Source organism: Schistocerca piceifrons, chromosome X, assembly GCF_021461385.2.
Source record: "Schistocerca piceifrons isolate TAMUIC-IGC-003096 chromosome X, iqSchPice1.1, whole genome shotgun sequence".
Taxonomy (NCBI): Eukaryota; Metazoa; Arthropoda; class Insecta; order Orthoptera; family Acrididae; genus Schistocerca; species Schistocerca piceifrons.
Window position 1 is genome coordinate 843,085,350 of NC_060149.1, and position 19,141 is coordinate 843,104,490.

A 19,141-nucleotide genomic window follows, 5' to 3' on the forward strand; every position below is an offset into this window, starting at 1 on the left:
AAGTTGATTATTTTTTTGGGCAAAGGTTCGAAGCCGTTGCTTCAGAACCACTGTGAAACGCGCTAGCATGTCATCTCTTCTGAGCAATTCCCTATCACAAAATAATGTGCAACAAAAACAGAACTACGCGACGGTTACAGAGGTCTAGTTTGAACTTCATCTTCTTCTCTTCAGGAAATAGTCACAGTTTCTCTTGCCAGAATGTTTAACGCCATTAAAACTATGCATGTCTTGAGAATAGTCACTGCCCATGACTAGAGCAACTGGTTAGTGTTTGTTAGCAAACTTTTATTTCGAGATACTGATAAATCATGGCGAACAATTTGTTATGTGTGGTTCTTAAGCAGTTTATACAGACATGATTTATAGAGTTCATTTTATATCGTTTCCATTCACAGCAGTGCATATTCGCTTATGAAGTAACAATAATCATGAAAAACAACTACAAATGCCGGTGGTAGCCATATTGAATCTTCAGAACTAGCAACTAGCAATTGCCGGTTTGCCACTTCTACGCAACGTTGCCATTTACTCAGTACCCTATATGATAACTTACTTAATTTAAAACATGATGGCTCATTATACCAAATTTCTAAAGTTGATTAGGGCCAGTTGGGTTTCGTTGTACTATCTTATTAGTCTGTGCGCCCTTGGATAGCTGCCGAAGTCTTTCAAATCTTTAGTAGAAACTGTGGAGGGGGATTTCATCTTGAAACGGAAGTTAAGAACTTTGATCGAATGTTCGTGCAGTTAGTGTTGGTATCCCCGACGTTTGGATGAAGCTTTTTCGACGAGCCATTCGTGTGTAGTGATTGGAGTTGTTATAGAATACGATAGACTTAAAGCTTATTAGTTTGTAAAGGTAATTGATTTGTTCCCTTGGTCTGCAAGTTCCAACATATTGATTGAAGATTGCAGGCTAACTCTGAAGTAAGTGCATTCGGCCTATTGAATGGGCTCAATTTTGGCGTTAGAAGATTGATGCTAAGATTTGTTTGGAGGCAAATTTATCTTTTAAGTTCTCCATAAAGTTATGGGGAGTGTGTATTTTTAGTTTGCAAAAACATTTAATGAATTTTCTTTTTAAATTGTTCTATACGTAAAGTGAGGTCATTCTGTGTTTCATAGTTTCATTCCAAAGTAAATAAGCCTCACTTTCGAAAGCTTGAACTCTCGTCATTAAGATACAAAATAAATAAAACAAGTGAAGACATTTTGCAATTATGTTTGAAGCAAACATTCAAATATCACTTCATTAACAGCCGTGCGTGATTATTCCCACGTTTAATTTAGAGCTGTAACGCTAGCAAGAGAGAAAAGACTTTCCAGCAAGCTACCGGTTACACAGACCACAAAGGGTAAACAATTCGTCATAGAATTAAGTTGGCATTTTTCATTTGTTGTAGTTCATTTAGAGATTAATGGGTAAATTATGTCTTAATTCCAGTCGCCTTCATATTCTTGTACGTAAGTCGCAATTAACGTACCATAGAACTGCATTTCATGTGGATGTCAGTTACTGGGTGCCTGTTTTTGAAAGCTTAAGCTTAGAAGAAAACCCACCAGAACAGTAGCAAAAGTACAGACTTTAAAACGCAATGAAGTAGGTGGTGTGGAAGTAAATGAAGCATCCCTCCTGACCAAACTTAGTGATTTTTATTGATGAGCAGCAATAATGTTTCACTTTTCGGTAGTAGCTTTAGAAAAATCGATGCCCATGTTATTAATTGTTAAAATTTCATGTGTAAAGTTAACAGATATGTGCCCAACATAATGGTGTATTGCACGTTGACTTTTGTATCCCCTCTTTCATATGAATTTGTTGTAGGTGTTCATATTTGATTAGAGAGGTGGGCTTAACTGGTGGGACAGGAAGATGAAAATATTGCAATAATTAAATTAATTTTATTTTTATGAGTGCCATATATGACCAGAGTGATGTAATCATTGAGACATGCATGATGGAATGCATATTAGTACAGTTAAGCTTCTTTTGTCGTAACCTCAGCAGTTTGGATTTGGATTATTAGCACCTTTCAATACAGAATTTATATTTGGATTAGTACTGTTAGTCTGGAACTGGGCATGTCACAATGAAAATTTGTCTACTCCAATCAGGGGTAAAATTGTTTTATTGAATTTTTTGTATTGATGATTAAATAATTAAATTTTTCCTTCAAAACACTAACCCAGTCTCACAATTACTTAATGAGCATCTTTTTTTTTGCCCCCTCAGCACTTCCTACATTCTACATTGAGAGAATTGTCTGCACCTACAGGCTTGTTCAGTCAAAATTATGAAATGATTTAGAAGAGAAAAGACTGAAGAAATTAATGATCTATAAATTTGCATGCTTCCAAAAAGCAGTAAATTTTATATCACACTCCTTAAGATTTTAGATAGTTAGTTTTTTCTGGAAGTGTAAATGTTTGTTAGCTATGTTTCTTGTGTTGCAAGAAAGTTTAAAACCCAGTATTATCAAAATGAATTCTTGGGACAGTAGATAGTAGGCTTCAATAAATATGCTGGTTCTTCTTAATTTGTGTACGGTTAATTGTGTAACTTTCATATGTTAATTACATTTTCACAATTAAATAGTTTGATTTTCATTTTTAAAAATGGGGTTTAAAAACCGAATCTTTTGGTTAAATTAGAACCACCCCTGTTGAAATCTACTGCCAAGGGTCAGGTTCTATGACAGTAGCCACTTCACAAAACATTGATATTATTGATGGTGTCACATAACGTAAGCCCTCACATTTGTCTGTGAACACACCTCAGATATGGAAACAACCTTACCTGATGCACAGAGTGCACCCAGCTGCAGTTGGTTGCTCTTGCTGGTACTAATGTGTCACTTTGAATCAGAAGAAATTATCTGGTTTGTGGTGCCTATCTAAAGCAGTAAAGGCAGCTAGTCTTGCTTGTGAGATGAAGGCAGAACTCACCATCTGTAGTGTTGTCAACAGGACCAATATTGGACAGAGCCGAGTGAAGGGTCTGAGTCAGAGACTCGCACAGTTGTGAAACTGTGTAGGCGGCAGACGCCTTGACTTGTGCCATAGGTTGGTGTGTTCTGTGTAAATAAGTCTGGGGTCTCTTACAAATGGGACAGGTTCATGGGTAGAGGAGGCTGTGATGCGTGGACTGGGCAGTCCAGGGTCTCTGGGAAAATACGTTCAACAATTCAAAGAAGACTTCTCATTTCATTTAGGTATACCACTCAAACAATTGTAGTTTTTGATGCCTTTAATCTACTGTCGACATGCTGGTGAAAATACATTTTTAAAGTTGGTGGTAGGCAGAAAACATTGTCCAGAATTGTACTAAGTGCTTCCTCAGAAGATTATTTTGAGCAATCAGTGAATGGAGCCATGTTGAAGTATCAGTGGTCAGAAAAACACACTTTGTCTTAGCTGCAAATAATCCTGAGCAAATAGGTTGCATCATGATGGACACAGGGATTAGTGACAACAATGTTGCTGTAGTGTGATTGATACAACATCCAAATACACCAAAAATAAACCTAGAATATATTTATTTAAAAATGAAACATAATTGGTGCCCCTCCTAAGAGTCTCCACTCCTCCCTAACTAACTGTGAAAGCGTAGGCTATCTGTGGTTGAAATTCAGAGAGAGTATCAATGGCAGTTGAGAGATTTATACTGAATAAATTAAAGATGGTATTGATCCTCCGTAGTACACAAAACAGGTCAGATCGCTGTTGCTGAAGCAACGAAAAAAGCATTCCCAATTTATAAGAATGCAAAATCACCAGGATTGGTAGTGATTTACAAGAGGTCAAAATTCATCATCTACTTCAGTATAAGATGCTTAAATACTTCCACAAAAAAACTATCTTGAAATTTAGTTGAAAATCGAGAAAGATTCTGGGTCATACTAAAAGTACAGGAGTGGCCGAACACATTGCTACCTTCACTTTGTGATGGCAATGGAAACGTTACTGATGACAGTGCCACAAAAACAGAATTTCTCAACTTGGTTTCCCAAAATCTCTTAAAAGAAGTTGAAATAAATATTCCAGAGTGTGAATCAAGAACAGCTGCAGACATGAGCAACGTAGTTGATATCCTCTATGTTGCTAAGCAGCGTAAATCACTTAATAAAAGAAAGCCTTCTGGTCCAGATTGTACATCAGTTAAGTCCCTTTAAGAGTATGATGCAATAGCTCCATTCTTGGCAGTCAAATATGACGACTTGCTTGTCGGAAAAACTATACGTAAAGACTAGAAATTTGAACAGGTCATGCCAGTACTCAAGAAAGGGAATAGAATAATCTGTTACAGACCCATAACACAGATGTCAGTTTGTTATAGGGCTTTGAAGCATATACTGTTCCAACATTATGAATTACCTCAAGGAAAGTGATCTATTGACAGATAGCACAGATTCAGAAAATGTTCTAGTGAAACACAGCTATTTATTCTCTTGAAGTAATGAATGCTAACAACAGAGAATCTCAGATTGATTCCATGTTTCTGGATTTCCGGAAGGTGTTTGATCTCTATCCACACATGCAATTTCTAATCAAACTACGTGCCTAGGAAGTATCATCTCAGTTGTGACTGGAATCGAGATTTCCTATAAGAAAGGTTATAATTTGTAGTAATTGACAGGAAGTTGTAGAGTGAAACAAGTGCTATCTAGTGTTCACCTTTGAAGTGTTGCAGGCTCTGTTCCTGACCTATATAAGTGATTTAGGAGACAGAGCAGCCCTCTTAGATTGGTTGCAGATCATGCTGCCATTTACTGTCCTGTAAAGTCATCAGATGGTCAAAACCATTTGCCAAAAATCTAAATGAGATATCTGAATGGTGTGAAAACTTTGACTCTTAAATAATGAAGAGCGAAGTCATCCACATAAGTGCTAAAAGTAATCTGCTGTATTTCCATTATACAATAAATCACACAAATGTAAAGGTTGTGAATTCAACTAAATAATTTGGGGATTACAGTTATGAATGAGTTTAAATTTAAACATTACATAGATAACGGTGTGTGGGAATTGCACCATGGGCTGTGATTTATTGGCAGAACACTTTGAAAATGCAACATGTCTGCTAAAGAGGCTGCCTGCACTACGCTGATCCTTCCTCTTTTGTAGTGTTATGCTCAGGGGGATCCGCATCAGATAGGATTGACAAAGGACATCAAAAAATTTCAAAAAAGGGCAGCTTGTTTTGTATTATCGTGAAAGCGTGGAAAGAGTGCCATTGATATGAATTGGAGTGGCAATAATTGAAACAAGGGCATTTTGCGTTTCTTGGAGTGATTTTTCTCCAAAATGTGAAAATATTTTGCTGGTGCCCACCTGTTTAGGGAGAAATGATAATTGTAATAAAATAAATCAGAGCTCATATGGATAGACGTAAGCATTCATTTATTCTCGCGTACTATTAGAGAATGTAACAGAAGAGAAATGGTCTGAAAGTGGTTTGATGAACCCTTTGCCAGGCACTTACGTGAATTGCAGGGTCTACCTTTTTAAAAATTTTCTTTCTTTCAATATGGATTTTGTAATTGGAGAATTTAGTCCATAGAGCTCAGCTAGTTTCTATAAGCCTGATAGAAACATTATGCATGGTTCGACCTAATATTTCAATAGGAATCCTAGAGGTTTAATCTCGTATTCTTGCTTTAAGTTCTTTGTGGTACCCTCGCACAGTGCAGTAACCTTGCTGCTGGACAATATATGCTCATGTAGCTGACACGGATTTTACTGAGACCAGTACTGAAAATTCTGTCCATTGACAAAGCCACTGAGGTGGAAGTGAGCTTCATCTGACATCAACGTGTTGTTAATGAAATTGTAGTGATTGTGCACTTTTGCTAGCATGTGTTCAGCATATTGTCTGTGCATTAGCAGATTGTTAGGTTGAAGTTGCTGAATGATCGGCAGCTGGTACAGAGGGGACTTTAAAACCACTTTCAGTATATGTTGAACACTCAAACGATGCAACTGTAGAGACCCTGTGTGATGTCGAACGGAGCACTGTGGGCTTGTTACCAAAGCAGTTTGCACAGTCTGGATATTGCTCACCGTATGAGCAGGTTGGGGTCTCTCTGCGATTGTTTCTTCAGTGGTTCAAAATTTTGAACACAGGTGTAATTACATGCATCGAGGGAACATGACCATGTCGTCCAGTGTTGAAATAACACTGAAATTCTCTGTGTGCGGTGTCCAGACTTCGATACTTGTAAAAGGCTTTCACTGCAGAGGGATGGTGCACAATGTTCCATTGCTCCATGTTTACTGTTTGCTGAATGGCAAGATAGAGCAAGCAGCATTCTCTGCCATTTGGCACCACGTATCTCGCTGCATTGCTATAATGCTTCACAGAATTTCCCATTCTTTTGAGCCACCCTGACATTTATCTACTTAGTAAATTCAGTGTAAATTTGCTCTGGGGGCCATACTTTCTTAGGTGAGCATCAGTTTAAAATTAGCATATGATCTTATTTTCACATGTTATTGGTACATGTGAAAATGTTGAATTTTTTTTCTGATTTCATGTTTGAAATTAATTTCCAAATGCTTTCTTATTTTAGTCATTTAGTTTTTTGTGTTTCACACACTAAACATCATTATTTCAATTTTACCGTAATGGGAAAAGTAATTTCTGCTGCTATTTCCTAAGTGTATTTGTGACTTCTTATAACTTGTTGTGCTAGCCATTTAGTTGACGAGCAACAAAATTTGAAATCCAGTCTCCCCCCCCCCCTCCTCCATCCCTCCTTCTATCTGGAGGTGTCCTGGTTTATATTTGCCACAGTTTGAATATGACTTGAGGTGTGTGTGTGTGTGTGTGTGTGTGTGTGTGTGTGTGTGTGTGTGTGTGTGTGTGTGTGTGTGTGTTTTTTTTCCCCCCCCTTGCAACAGTGCAGTTACCATAGAATATTATATAAAATTTAATGGATTACTATTTGATTAGTCTGATAATTACTAAATTAGTCATATTTATAATTGTTAAAACTGTCATCAAATTAGAACCTTTTACATTTGCTCAATTTAGTGGTCTTAAGTTAATTTTGGCGCAGTATCTTGAACGTGGCAATCGTTACTTCAATTTTTGTAAGTTGTCAGATGACTGGAGTTGTATAAAATGTAACTCAGCTATGTTTATAAGTGCCTTTCTGTCCTGTCATCTTAATTTGCAAAGCAGAGATGAGTTTCACTACAAAATGTTGGTGTAACTACCCTCCCAGTTATATTGGAAAGATTCGGTTAATTATTTAAATTGAACATTGTTCTTCTTTTCTAATATATATCTTGTATACATACTAGAATAAGCTGCTTGCTGATAGTTACATTCTGGTACTGCTTCAAGGAAAGCTTGTATACAAGATGAATTCTTTTGTTAGTGTAATTATAAATTCTTATGTTTTGCTTTAAATATGAACACACACTTGAACAGAAAATCTGTGAACTGCTGTTCAAAAATAAGATGAAGTTGTCACATTTAATTGCATCTTTATTTAATTGGAAAATATTGGGCCATTCCATGCTCAGCGAATGCAAGGTTTTGTCATTTAAAATGTCAAAGCAGCAAGCTCATATTTGTGCAGTTTTTAAAATTGCAGAATTTTAAACTCTTGAATACTTTTATTTAATCTTGTATATATTTTTCTAATATTAGGTAAGCAGGAGATCCTCTGAAGATCTTTGAACTGGAGAAAGTAAATAATAATAATAATAATAATAATAATTTATGAATTATCATTTTGCATCAGTAGTCATTCATATATAAATTGGATGGGTGGCACTAGAATCAGTTTTCAAACTGTGGAGCGAACAGTAAAGACAGTGCAAATTTTTTCGTTACTACCCTAGTGTTGTGAATCGTACTATGCTTTTATTGTTTAGTTTAAGAATTGGGTGTACCTGTGAGTGTGTGGTGTCATCACTGAAGAACCATAACTCATAATTAAAATTTTGAGAACCTACCTCCACACTAAAGTTTGTTCAGTTATTTTCTATTTATGGTAGCCAATAATAGGTTCGATGTAATAATTTTTCTTGGATGTATTATAATTATTAACCAATGTGCATTTCCTTGCACTATCTTTGTGCCCTAGGAGTTGGTTCTATCTTGATACTAACTTGCAAGAGAACGTAATTTCTTTCCCAATTTTTGTGCAAAATTAGTACTTACAGTGAGATTTAACTTATCGTTACCAAGCTTTGTTGTATTACATCTGACGTGGAATGGCCCACGATTTTCACTTGGAGTTGTAGGAAAGTTCTTGGTTTTTGGACATTGATGTGACAGGTCTCTTGTTTCGTTTAAGAATGGGAACCAGAGTTTTCATTGGAGGATTAACATACCGCGTTCGAGAACACGACCTTGAGAAGTTCTTCCGGAAATATGGTAGAATCAAGGAAATCGCAATGAAGAATGGATTTGCGTTTGTGGTAAGTGTGATTTAAATTTGAATTCCGTTTTATTGCAGCATGGTAGGCACAAGGGTATATGTCGGAGGACTTCCATATGGTGTCAGGCAGAAGGACCTCGAACGATTTTTCAAAGGTTATGGTCGAATTCGTGAAATTCTCCTCAAGAATGGCTATGGATTTTGTGTAAGTATTAATTGATAGTCATACTTGGTGTAGGTTGAATTTACTGGAAACATTTCCAAGAATTCTGGATTTTTGTAGAGGTCAAGAATTTGTGTTCATTTTGTCAGATATTTCTGTAGCGGTTTGCCATTGCCAGATCATGACTGTGTTTTATTATAGATGTCTGATTCATGGATCTGATTCAAATTTTTGTATTGAAAAAGTTAATTTGTTATATATCAACAGCATTATAGTGGAGTAGTGTTTTCTCGGTAATTGTCATTCCCATTTTTCTCATTTAGTCAGAAGACAAAACTGTTGAGGGTTGTGAAGATTTCAGTACACTTATTGCTCCAGTTTCAGCACATATTGTAATAGTGGCTCATCTGTCTACTTTGTACATTTTAAACTGTGGAAATATTCTCAAGAGATGCAAATTTTGTAGTGGTTGTAGTGAGCTTTCTGTTAGACAAGGAATTTAATGTGGACTTCACTGTGATATGGCTACATGGTTTTAATTTTGTTGAGTACTTTGTAATGTAGACTTCGCCCTTCCTTAAAGGAGGAAAATAGACTTTTGCTGAAAGTTTTGATAATTGCAGGGAAAGTAGTTACCAGATTTCAAGAAATTTTATTACTGAATCATTACTACATGTACTTAATAGCTTGTGTGAATTCAGATAATTGTTAGAAGTTTTTACTGCAGTGTACTTGAAGAAAAAAAAATGATTGTTTTCAAATTCTGAGGACTAGGAAAATTACTCCCAATGTTTATTTTCCCCAGAAATTCTGTAATCTGATAGTTATTTGGATATAGTGAGTTATTTCTTCTGTTCCAGGAATTTGATGATTACCGTGATGCTGATGATGCTGTGTATGAATTGAATGGAAAGGAATTACTTGGAGAAAGGTAAGCATTTATTTTATCTGAATGTATAATTTAGTTAAGAAATTGAAAAACTAACATTCTTTTCAGATTGTGAATGTAATGAGATGTGATGATTTTATGTTTTTGTCTGTGTTCCTGCTTTTCTTAACAGGTTTTTTAGCCTCTTAGCCTGATGCGTTGATGTCTGGTGCCCTGTGGATGTGGCCCACTGGCCCACGGTGAAGTGACAACTCTTTTGATTTCAGGGTGATTGTTGAGCACGCCCGTGGTACAGCAAGAGGAGAACCTCGTCTCTATGGTGGTGGAATGGGAGGCTACACACGTCGGCGTTCATCGTGGATGGACAAGTAAGCCGATATTATTGCTTGTTGTTGCAGAGTCTCTGTAGAGAAAGCGCGTGGTACACCGCGCGGGAGTGACATGTGGCGAGATTGGAGTAGAAGTCGAGGCCCTCCCCCGCGAAGGCGGAGCCGCGATCGGGCCAAGTAAGCGGTTAGGGTGTCGTTTCATTGATATTACTGTCACAGTTTTTCCTCACCCACCATGGTGACTTTTGTTTTGTAAAAAGATAACTGGTGAGTAGCACCCCTTTCATTATTTCAAAGGAATAAGCATTTACCTTTCATAGGCCATCATTAATTACAGATACTTACTTATCATAAATTTATAGTTAATACTCCCACAGAATAAGCAGACTGAAAGCATGAATTCATGGAATCGAACATTTGTTATTGTATTGACAGGTGTTAAATAGCTGCAGATTTATGCAAAGTGAGAGGGCAAGGCACTCCTTTTTATGCCTTTACATTTCCTAAAAAATTTTGAGGTCATTAAACATGTTTGGAAACTGAGTTTGTGCTGTTCAGTACTAATTATAACAGTGTGAAAACTTAAGATAATGATCTCTGTAGTATATAATGTAGTAATTGAGGGTTTTCGGTTACATAAAATAAGGCATGAGGGAGTGTCTTGTTTGTGGAAGTCACTGAGCTTATGACTTCATTTGTTTCAGGGATATGGATGTCTATTATCATGACAGGTATGTTTATTCTTTTCATATTAATACAGATACTGTTTGTTATTTTTGGGTTCATTTACATTGTCACAAATCATCATTCAGCTCATTCCATTAGGTGGTGTATTTTGAACTGATTTTATTTCCATATATTGCTATGTTTTGTAAGCCAATAAAGAATGAAATTTAAGGATTGAGTGCAAGAGAATAACGTATTTGGTGTTAATGGATAAAATGTTGCCGCTTTACATAAGGGAGGTGTGTGTGTGTGTGTGTGTGTGTGTGTGTGTGTGTGTGTGTGTGTGTGTGTTTTTAAACAAATGTTTCTTTAACAGTACAGTTGATACAGGGGTGTTAACACAGGAGCTAATTGCACAGATGAAAAGGTGTCAAGTTGTTTGATAACCATACCTTTTCTGCTGTGTTGTCACAATTAAACACTGAAAATGCAAATTGTTCACATGAAAGGTTTTAGTATGTGTAGCTCAGAGAAGGTGTAAGGTTTACTGTATTCACGGTAACAACAGAATTGACCAAATCCAAGACATAACCAGCAGTTCCTAGTAAGAATAGAGGGAGGAAGTTAGGAACCAAAACTTCTAAAACCAGTTCGTCTGTAGGTGAGGACTGAGTACAATAGCAAAAAGATAAACATTTTTTGCTGGGATATATATATATAATCACTTTGTGGAGGGCCTATCGCAAAATTCAGAGTATATGCTACAAAATGAGCCAGAAACTTTTTAATTCTTTCAACATACCCCATGTCAAATGACCAGTTGTAAAATTGGGAGATTTGGAATTAGGAAGGACGATGGTATCATTGGTACTTTTTGCCCCATATCATCCTTCAGTAGAACAAGATTTTGGTTTACTTTCGGTCTGTTGGTCTCCATGTGGTGACCTGTGAACTAAAAATTGAAGTGAAATTATCTGGAGACATAACAGGGTTTGGCTCAGTGGGAGCATTCTGTTTATGAAAAACAGTCTTTTTTTTTAAAAATTATTTAGTGCACTGTATGATAAGCTGCATCAACACTGTAATATGTTTCATTATTGTGGTGATGTGAATGGTGCAGGGGCAAGACACTGGACTTGTATTAGGGAAAATGTAACTCCATTTTGGGCTTAATAATGTGAGACAGTGGCTGGTTGATGAAATTTAATAATAGTGTACCATTAGTCGTTATTTTGATATTGTTTTATTAGGCAGACAGTTTCAATGTTCCAGTCATGTTGTCTTCAGACATGTCTCGTGAACAACACCAAGCAGCACTCGGGCATGTGTAAGACAAGGCACCAACATTCATATCTGGTTTTGTAGATACCTGAACTTAACAAGTATGTGTGAAGAGCACACTTCCTTGTGAAGTTCGGGTTTTTACGGAACCAGATTCAATATGTTAGTGCGCTGTCTTATGCATGGAGAAGATGCGATTGGCTGTTAAAACTGGTGGCCTAATAAAACAATATCAAAATAACAGCTTTTGGTACAGTATTAGTACATGGTAATTGGGAGGTTTGCAGTTCAGATCACTATCCAGCCATCCACATTTAGGTTTTTCATGGTTTCCCTAAATCATTGAAGGCTAAAGCTGGATGGTTCATTAGAAGACATGGCCAATATCCTTGACTAATACTGAGATAATGAACCTATGCTCAGTCTGCAATTATCTCATTGTCAGGATATTAAATCCTAAGCTTCTTTACTTTCTACAATACAGTGTATTGTTGAATTGCCTTTTAGCCACTTCCTGGAGAATACACCCCAACCCTGTGTTCCGTTTCATAGCATTCTATAGGCATCATTAATTAATATGAAAAATGTCATGTGGACACTACAACATGGAAGTCAGCCGTGATTGTAAACAGGTGAGAAAATCTAATGTACAAGGGGAGAGGAGAGGTGCAGGGGAACAAGCTCCATCTCACTACCATAGGGCTAGCAGTGTACACCTTGGATTTGTGCTTCTGCGAATGCACAACTGACATGGTCAAAGGGATCACCAGTTCTTTCTAGTGTTGAGTCACACTGATACCCATTATGGAACAAGATTACTCATTTCTCTCTTTTCAAGATAAGAAAAAACAAGCAGGCCGAAGCAAAGCAGAGTGCTTAAAGCATTTGGTAATGGCTGCTGTGCAGTTGGTTGCTTAGGTGAACAATGTAGTAAATGTGGTAGTTCAGGTGCAACCTCTATCTTGTGCAACCATAATTAAAACCACCTTCACATGAAACTGCCATGTTAAAGTGTCCACATAGTATTACAGTTTTAGTTTTCATGAGATGTAGTTTCAGTATTTGTAAAAATAGGGGGATTCCAGTATATATGTAAAATATTAATTGTTGTATCTTTTTAAATATTATGTACTTCCTTGAATCATTGCATGCACAGGGTTGCTTTTACTTCTAGGTATGGACCACCAACAAGAACTGAGTATCGCTTGATTGTGGAAAATCTTTCTAGCAGAATAAGCTGGCAGGTATGATAATTTTAATGTTTTAAACCAAAGACGTTAAAATGAAATTTTGTCAGGGCTAACCTGTGCTCACAGAGCTAGATTTAAAATTTTCGCTGTTTATTCAGACCATATATGAAGTGTGTTTTTGGAAGTGTAGTTACTGTATTAGCTGCATTAAGGATGGTATAAAGCTTGTAATAAGTGGAAATTTAAATTAAGTGGTGGTGGTGGTTTAATTGGAGGATTATCTTTCATGAAGGGAGAGATCAAATCCCCAAATGTGCTGTAAGAAATATAGAACTGTTCAACAACAGGACATTGAATACATGTGAAGTGATAAACATATGTGCCAGCACTATTATAGTTTTCTATTGCTTGCACTTAAAATATCTTAAACCTTCACTTAATGTTTGAAGTAGGAGAAAGGACATAAAACAAACAAATATTCACTTCTATCTCAAGCTGTGTGTTTTTTATTTTTTATTTATTTTTGCTCATTGAAGGGCTCTTACTAAAGAGTATACAGAAGAGTGGATGCATAATAGTTCAGTGGGATTAATAGGTATTCATGTTTTGTATGTATAACGCCTGGAATTTAAGGCAGTTGACAGGTGTGGAATGGAATGTGAGTAACAGGGCATAGATCACCATTCACCGTAAAAGTGAAATATTTCATAAATGTTTTCCAGTGTTTGATAGTGTGTGCAGAAGGTTATTGAACACAATTGGCCATACTACTGCTGCTATGGTACTTAATCTCACTACTCAGAATCCGTACACAATTGTCTCCCCTGAAATTCGAACTACATTCCAGTACCTCATGTTTTGGTTTAGCACATTATTTACTGCTGTATATTTGAAGGATTGTTTACTGTGTATTCTGGTAATACTTGGATTCTTACTACTTAGTTCACATTATCTATTACAGGATCTGAAGGATTTTATGAGACAGGCTGGAGAAGTTACATACGCTGATGCTCACAAACAGCGTCGAAATGAAGGGTATGTACAAATTGGAGTGACAAAATGTTTACATGAGTTAATTTAAAAATAAGTTGCAGTATGTAATGTTGGATTATTTTGCAGGGTGGTCGAGTTTGCGTCATATTCTGACATGAGGAATGCACTTCAAAAGTTAGATGACACAGAACTTAATGGCCGTCGTATCCGTCTAATTGAAGATACACATTCGAGTAGAGGCAGACGGTCCCGTTCGTCTAGTTCGCGGTCTAGGTCTCCTTCGCGTTCCAGATCACGTCGTCGCAGCAGGACTCGTTCAAGGTAAGTAAATAACATTTTAAATTGGCCCATTACTGCCTTAACTCAACAGGGAGACTACTCTCATTGCAGAGGAATTGTCTTCTTTGTGTGCATCTTGTTTTTCGATTGTGAACTGTGTTCTTACTCAGTGGTAATATTCATCAAAACTAGTAAATTCAGTGATAGACAATGAGCAGTTGGCCAATACATCTTTTGCATTCTGCGGGAAGGCAGAACTGATGTTGCGCAACTTCACAGCCAACAACCTGTATAAATATTTTGAACATCTGAATGAACAGGGGGCAAAATCAGTTCTGATTAGACAACAACCACTGGTTACGGAACATATCTGATACACACAGATTTACTGTATCAGTTCATCAGACCTTGTACCATTGCCAGTGTGTTGGCAAGTTTTAACTTGCCACAGCCTAATCATACAGTTGTAGGTCAGTCCCATAGTAATATGCTGCGCTTGATAGTTCCTTAATCAAGCGAGCAGTCTGTACTTGGGTGAATATGGTATTCTGAAGGCATGAATAATGTGGATGTTTCCAATGACAGCTGTATCACATGAAACTTGGGGAGTACGGTAATGGTGTTACATGGCTTTCAAAATCCCGAAAGGCAAATGGCTTGGGTTAATCAAAGTGACAATATTGGGGTCATCCAGAAATTAACCATTGAAGCAAATGTGAATCATCTTACTGTATTGCTAATCATTCTTTAGTAAATCTAATTGAAGGAAATTTTCTTTGTTTCGTTTAAGTAGCAAATCCCCAGAAATGCATAACTTCCCTCTTCCAGTTAATTTGAGCTACAAATGTTTCACTGCAGGCATATGTTTTTGCCATTACAACTTTCTTTCATAGTTTGCTACTCAGAATCACTAAAATTCATAAGATATTTGAAATTTTTTTTGGTATATCCATTGAAACCCAAATGATACGATCTGATGAAGGCTGTACTGCAACCTATATGGAGTTGCAAACAAAAGTTCATTTAATTTGCAATTTTGTATATTGGAGAAAGATATTTGCTGTGTAAGAGCTAAATATGTACACTTGCACTCCACAAACTACTGGGATGTGTATAGCACAGGGTACTCAATGTTTTATCACTTATTAGGGGTTCTTTGCATTTGACTTTCCTATTGAGCACAGAAAGAAAGATTGCATAAATGTGTATTTGCATGCTGTAGTTAGTCTAATCTGGTCATTGTGGTCGTTACAGGAGTGATACAGGACTGTAGTATGTTCTTAGATTCCTTCTGTAAAAATGGTCCTTGAAATGTGAGGTAGATGTTCATAGGCTGGTTAGCATTTTCATTCCTGTACCAGTTCAGGTTTTTTAGCATCTCTGTGACACACACTCATTGTTTGATCAAACCTGTGACCATATACTTCCAGCATGCGGGACGTAATGGCACAGCAACTCTTGTTGAATTATGATACAAAAAGACAGCCAGAGTTGGGTATCTTTGTCCGTCTTTTTGCATCATAAACCTGTGACCATTTGTGCTATCCCAAGTTCTATACATTCATTATTCCCCTTTTTTTTGGTTTCATATGGGTTCCACATATGTAAGTAGCATGAGATGGAACACAGGAGTGTTTTGTTAGCTATCTCATTTATAGGCAGTTAAAATTTTCCCAGTGTAGTACCAGTGAACTGAAGTCTACCACCTGCTTTACCTACTACGAAGGCAATGTGATCATTGCTCCTCGTATCCATACAAACTGTTACCTGGTTATTAGGAAGGGTTGATTGGTTACAGTTGTCCCTTATTTCTACTGAAGTCATAAGGTACTAGGTAGCTTCAGTTTGTAAAGCACATGATTTTACACTTTGAACATTTAAGGCAAGTTGCCAATCCTTGCACCACTTTGAAATCTTATAGATACTGACTGAACATTTGTGAAGCCTCTCTCTCTCTCTCTCTCTCTCTCTCTCTCTCTCTCTCTCTCTCTTTTTTACAGTACTACGTTAAAGATGACTGCATCATCAGTGAAGTGTCTGAGGTTTATAATCGTCTGCAAAATCATTAATATCTGGAAAGGTCTCAGTACACTACCATGGTACACATCTGAAGGTCTCTCATCTATTGATGACTCTCCATCCTGGATAGCATGCTCCTTACCAATAAATCCTCAGTCCACAAACAAATTTAGTTTGACAGTTCACATAATCACACTTCCATTAAAATGCTTGCGTGGTAGCCTAATGCTTTTCGGTTGTGGAGAAATACCCATCTGCCTGCTTGCCTTGATCCATTGCTTTCATGATATCATATGAGAAAAGTGTGGATTGAGTTTCACTTTAGAGATATTTACTGAATCAACATTGGTTGTGTGGAGGAAGCCACTCTGTTAGATATCTCATTACATTTGAACTTAGGGTATGTTCTGAGAGTCTAAAACGGATCAGTGTGAAATTTATTGGACAGTGATTATGTGGATCACTTCTGCTAAAGAAGACAGATGTGAATACGTGCAGTCTTCAAAGTGCTTGGCACACTTGTTGTTCGAGGGATCTGTAGTATGTTATGATTAAAAGGGTTTTTGAGAAAGACCTAAAGTCTATATAGAATGTAGTAGGGATTCCATCACACCTTGTAACTTTATAATTTAGTGCTTTCAGATGTTTCTCCACACCACAGACACTAATCTCTATCGTGGTGCGAGAATTGAACCAGGATAGTGTGCATGGATTTTCCTCTGGAAAGAAACAGTTCAACATTTGCTTTGCTATACTTAATTCAGTTCCTGTATCACCTGTGAGTATTCTCTAAACATTGCCACCAAATGTCCACATAGCTGAAGGGACAGATAGAGATAATAGACTTGTTCCTCACAAACTTCAAGAAAATTGTGCTAACCCTGCCTAATGAGGTATTCGAGAAACTTTTGTTTAATTTTTTGCCTGACCCATTATATTCAAGTCAGGAAAGTTAATGGTGGTCTCATTGGCATCACACAGGAAATAATGCTGTGACTTTTTTAACTGAATATATGATGTTACGTGTAAGAAGCTGTTCTGGTCCTAACACCATTTAAAGAATATAGCATGCTCTCCTGGAATTTTCCTATGTAAGTGGAACATTTTTAAAGTACAAAAATAGTTTTTAATTGAAGTCTTCTGTGGTCATTTAGGCATCTGTGTCTTTAGCCCTAAAATTAATACTTTTGAAACATCTCTGATGTGTGTCGCCACAGCAGTGGCACTCTAAACCTGATCCAGAACTTAGTAATACTGGTCTCAGTTCGTACCAGTATGTTTTAAAATTTTGAGATTGTGAAAGTGTATCATCACAGCAAAATCATAAATTAGCATTTATGCCATACCATACCTGAGCTCATGCTGTTCAAGTTTAGTAACACGAGCTATGAGACACATGATTCTTTCTGTACAACATGTCCTGCCAGTGTATAATACTGAAACTGTTAATTGTGAATGTATTATTTGCAAATGTTTATTAAAATTTGTAATTCCTTTGTTACAGATCCAGGAGCCGTGGTAGTCGTTCAAGGAGTCATTCTAAATCGAAGTCTGTTGGTCGTTACAAATCGCCATCTCGTTCAAAGTCAAGATCACGCTCAAAATCAAAGTCCCGGTCAAAGTCAAGATCACGCTCAAAGTTAGTGTTTATCATGAAACTTTTACTGTTTCATTGAATATAATACTTAATTTGAATGCTTAATTGTATGGTAGTTGATCATTCTTTCTTGTGTACCATGTAATGTTCACGATGGCCAGCCTGTTGAGGACTAGGTAAGCTTTATTAACTGATGTGAATTATTATTCTGCTCACTGCTGTTGGTACTATGATAAAGTGTTAGTTAACACACACTGTTAGAGGTGGTGTGGAAATAATTACAGGTATAATGGCTTAGTGGCGAGATCTTACAAAATCAAAACTGGGAAGTTGGTTACAATTGATGTTTACTAATCTTTGGCTCACTTATCTGTAGATGCAGGTCCCATCTTCCCGTATACAATTATTGATATATGTTTAACAGAACATACAACTTTGGGACAGTGGTGGAGCAATGAACAGTTGGTGGTGCCTCCAAACAGTCAGGTTTGGGATACAACAGAGCCATTATAAATGACATTTTACTTTTGAAAACCCACATTCACTCGGATACGGGTAAGAAACCAAAGGCTACTGAATAAAATTAATTAAAAAAATAGTTTTGCTACTGTTATTTATTTTGGGGTAGGTAAAGCAACTGATAATGTAAAAGTCCAAGATGGGATAACAACATGGAAAGAGTAGATTGCTATAACATTTCATCTGGCTTCCTCAGCCAGTTATAGGGGAATCTTCAGTTTAATGTTAGCTCCAAACTACGGTGCAGCTTCATACTTTTCACACTGATGAACAAGGTGAAGGTGGTGAAAGAATGGATAACTGAAAGAAACATCAGGACAGACTATGGATTGAACACCCCCCTCCTCTTCCCATCAAGATCCTTTGATTTGAAGTTGACACTTGGCCCCACAATGTGTGTGGAATGTTCAGTGATTGAGATCTGGTTATGAAGATTATTAAACTTACTTTGTGTAAGATCAATAATGGATTACATTCAGATTAATCCATATAAATGTGGTTAAATTGTTACTGTTCAGTCTATATTAACATCATGGCAGACTGAATCAGTAGCAAAAGAAGGAAAAATATTACCGGACAGGAGAAGTTTTCGGAAGTCCAGTCTGACATAATATTCAAATTCAATGATAAGTAACTACATTTTTAAGCAGTGAAAACAAAGATAATACAGTAGATTCAGTCTCAGTGACACAAGATTAGTAATAGTGTTTTTGGGCAAATGTGTTGTAATGCAGTGACTTTGTCAAAATGTGCATGGTGAGGCCACAGTGTCTGTCCAGACCAGTCCCCACGACAGAGAGAGAGAGAGAGAGAGAGAGAG

At 36.9% G+C, this 19,141-nt stretch overlaps 1 protein-coding gene across 6 annotated transcripts in view; it reads left to right on the forward strand.

Annotated features, from left to right (window-relative positions):
- The first annotated feature begins 749 nt into the window (after positions 1–749).
- LOC124723223 (serine-arginine protein 55-like) overlaps positions 750–19,141 on the forward strand; it is a 33,724-nt gene continuing 15,332 nt past the window's right edge. Inside the window, exons 1-9 of one of the 6 annotated variants that reach the window (XM_047248411.1) lie at positions 750–930; positions 8,313–8,436; positions 9,420–9,490; positions 9,715–9,816; positions 10,482–10,508; positions 12,899–12,968; positions 13,876–13,949; positions 14,034–14,228; positions 17,710–17,844. In XM_047248411.1, coding sequence (XP_047104367.1) covers positions 8,314–8,436; positions 9,420–9,490; positions 9,715–9,816; positions 10,482–10,508; positions 12,899–12,968; positions 13,876–13,949; positions 14,034–14,228; positions 17,710–17,844 — 797 coding nt within the window. In that variant the 5' untranslated portion in view covers positions 750–930; position 8,313. Of the gene's footprint in view, positions 931–8,312; positions 8,437–8,474; positions 8,602–9,419; positions 9,491–9,714; positions 9,817–9,846; positions 9,955–10,481; positions 10,509–12,898; positions 12,969–13,875; positions 13,950–14,033; positions 14,229–17,709; positions 17,845–19,141 lie in introns of all 6 variants that reach the window. The other 5 variants (XM_047248409.1, XM_047248410.1, XM_047248408.1 and 2 more) reach the window with 5 other exon arrangements.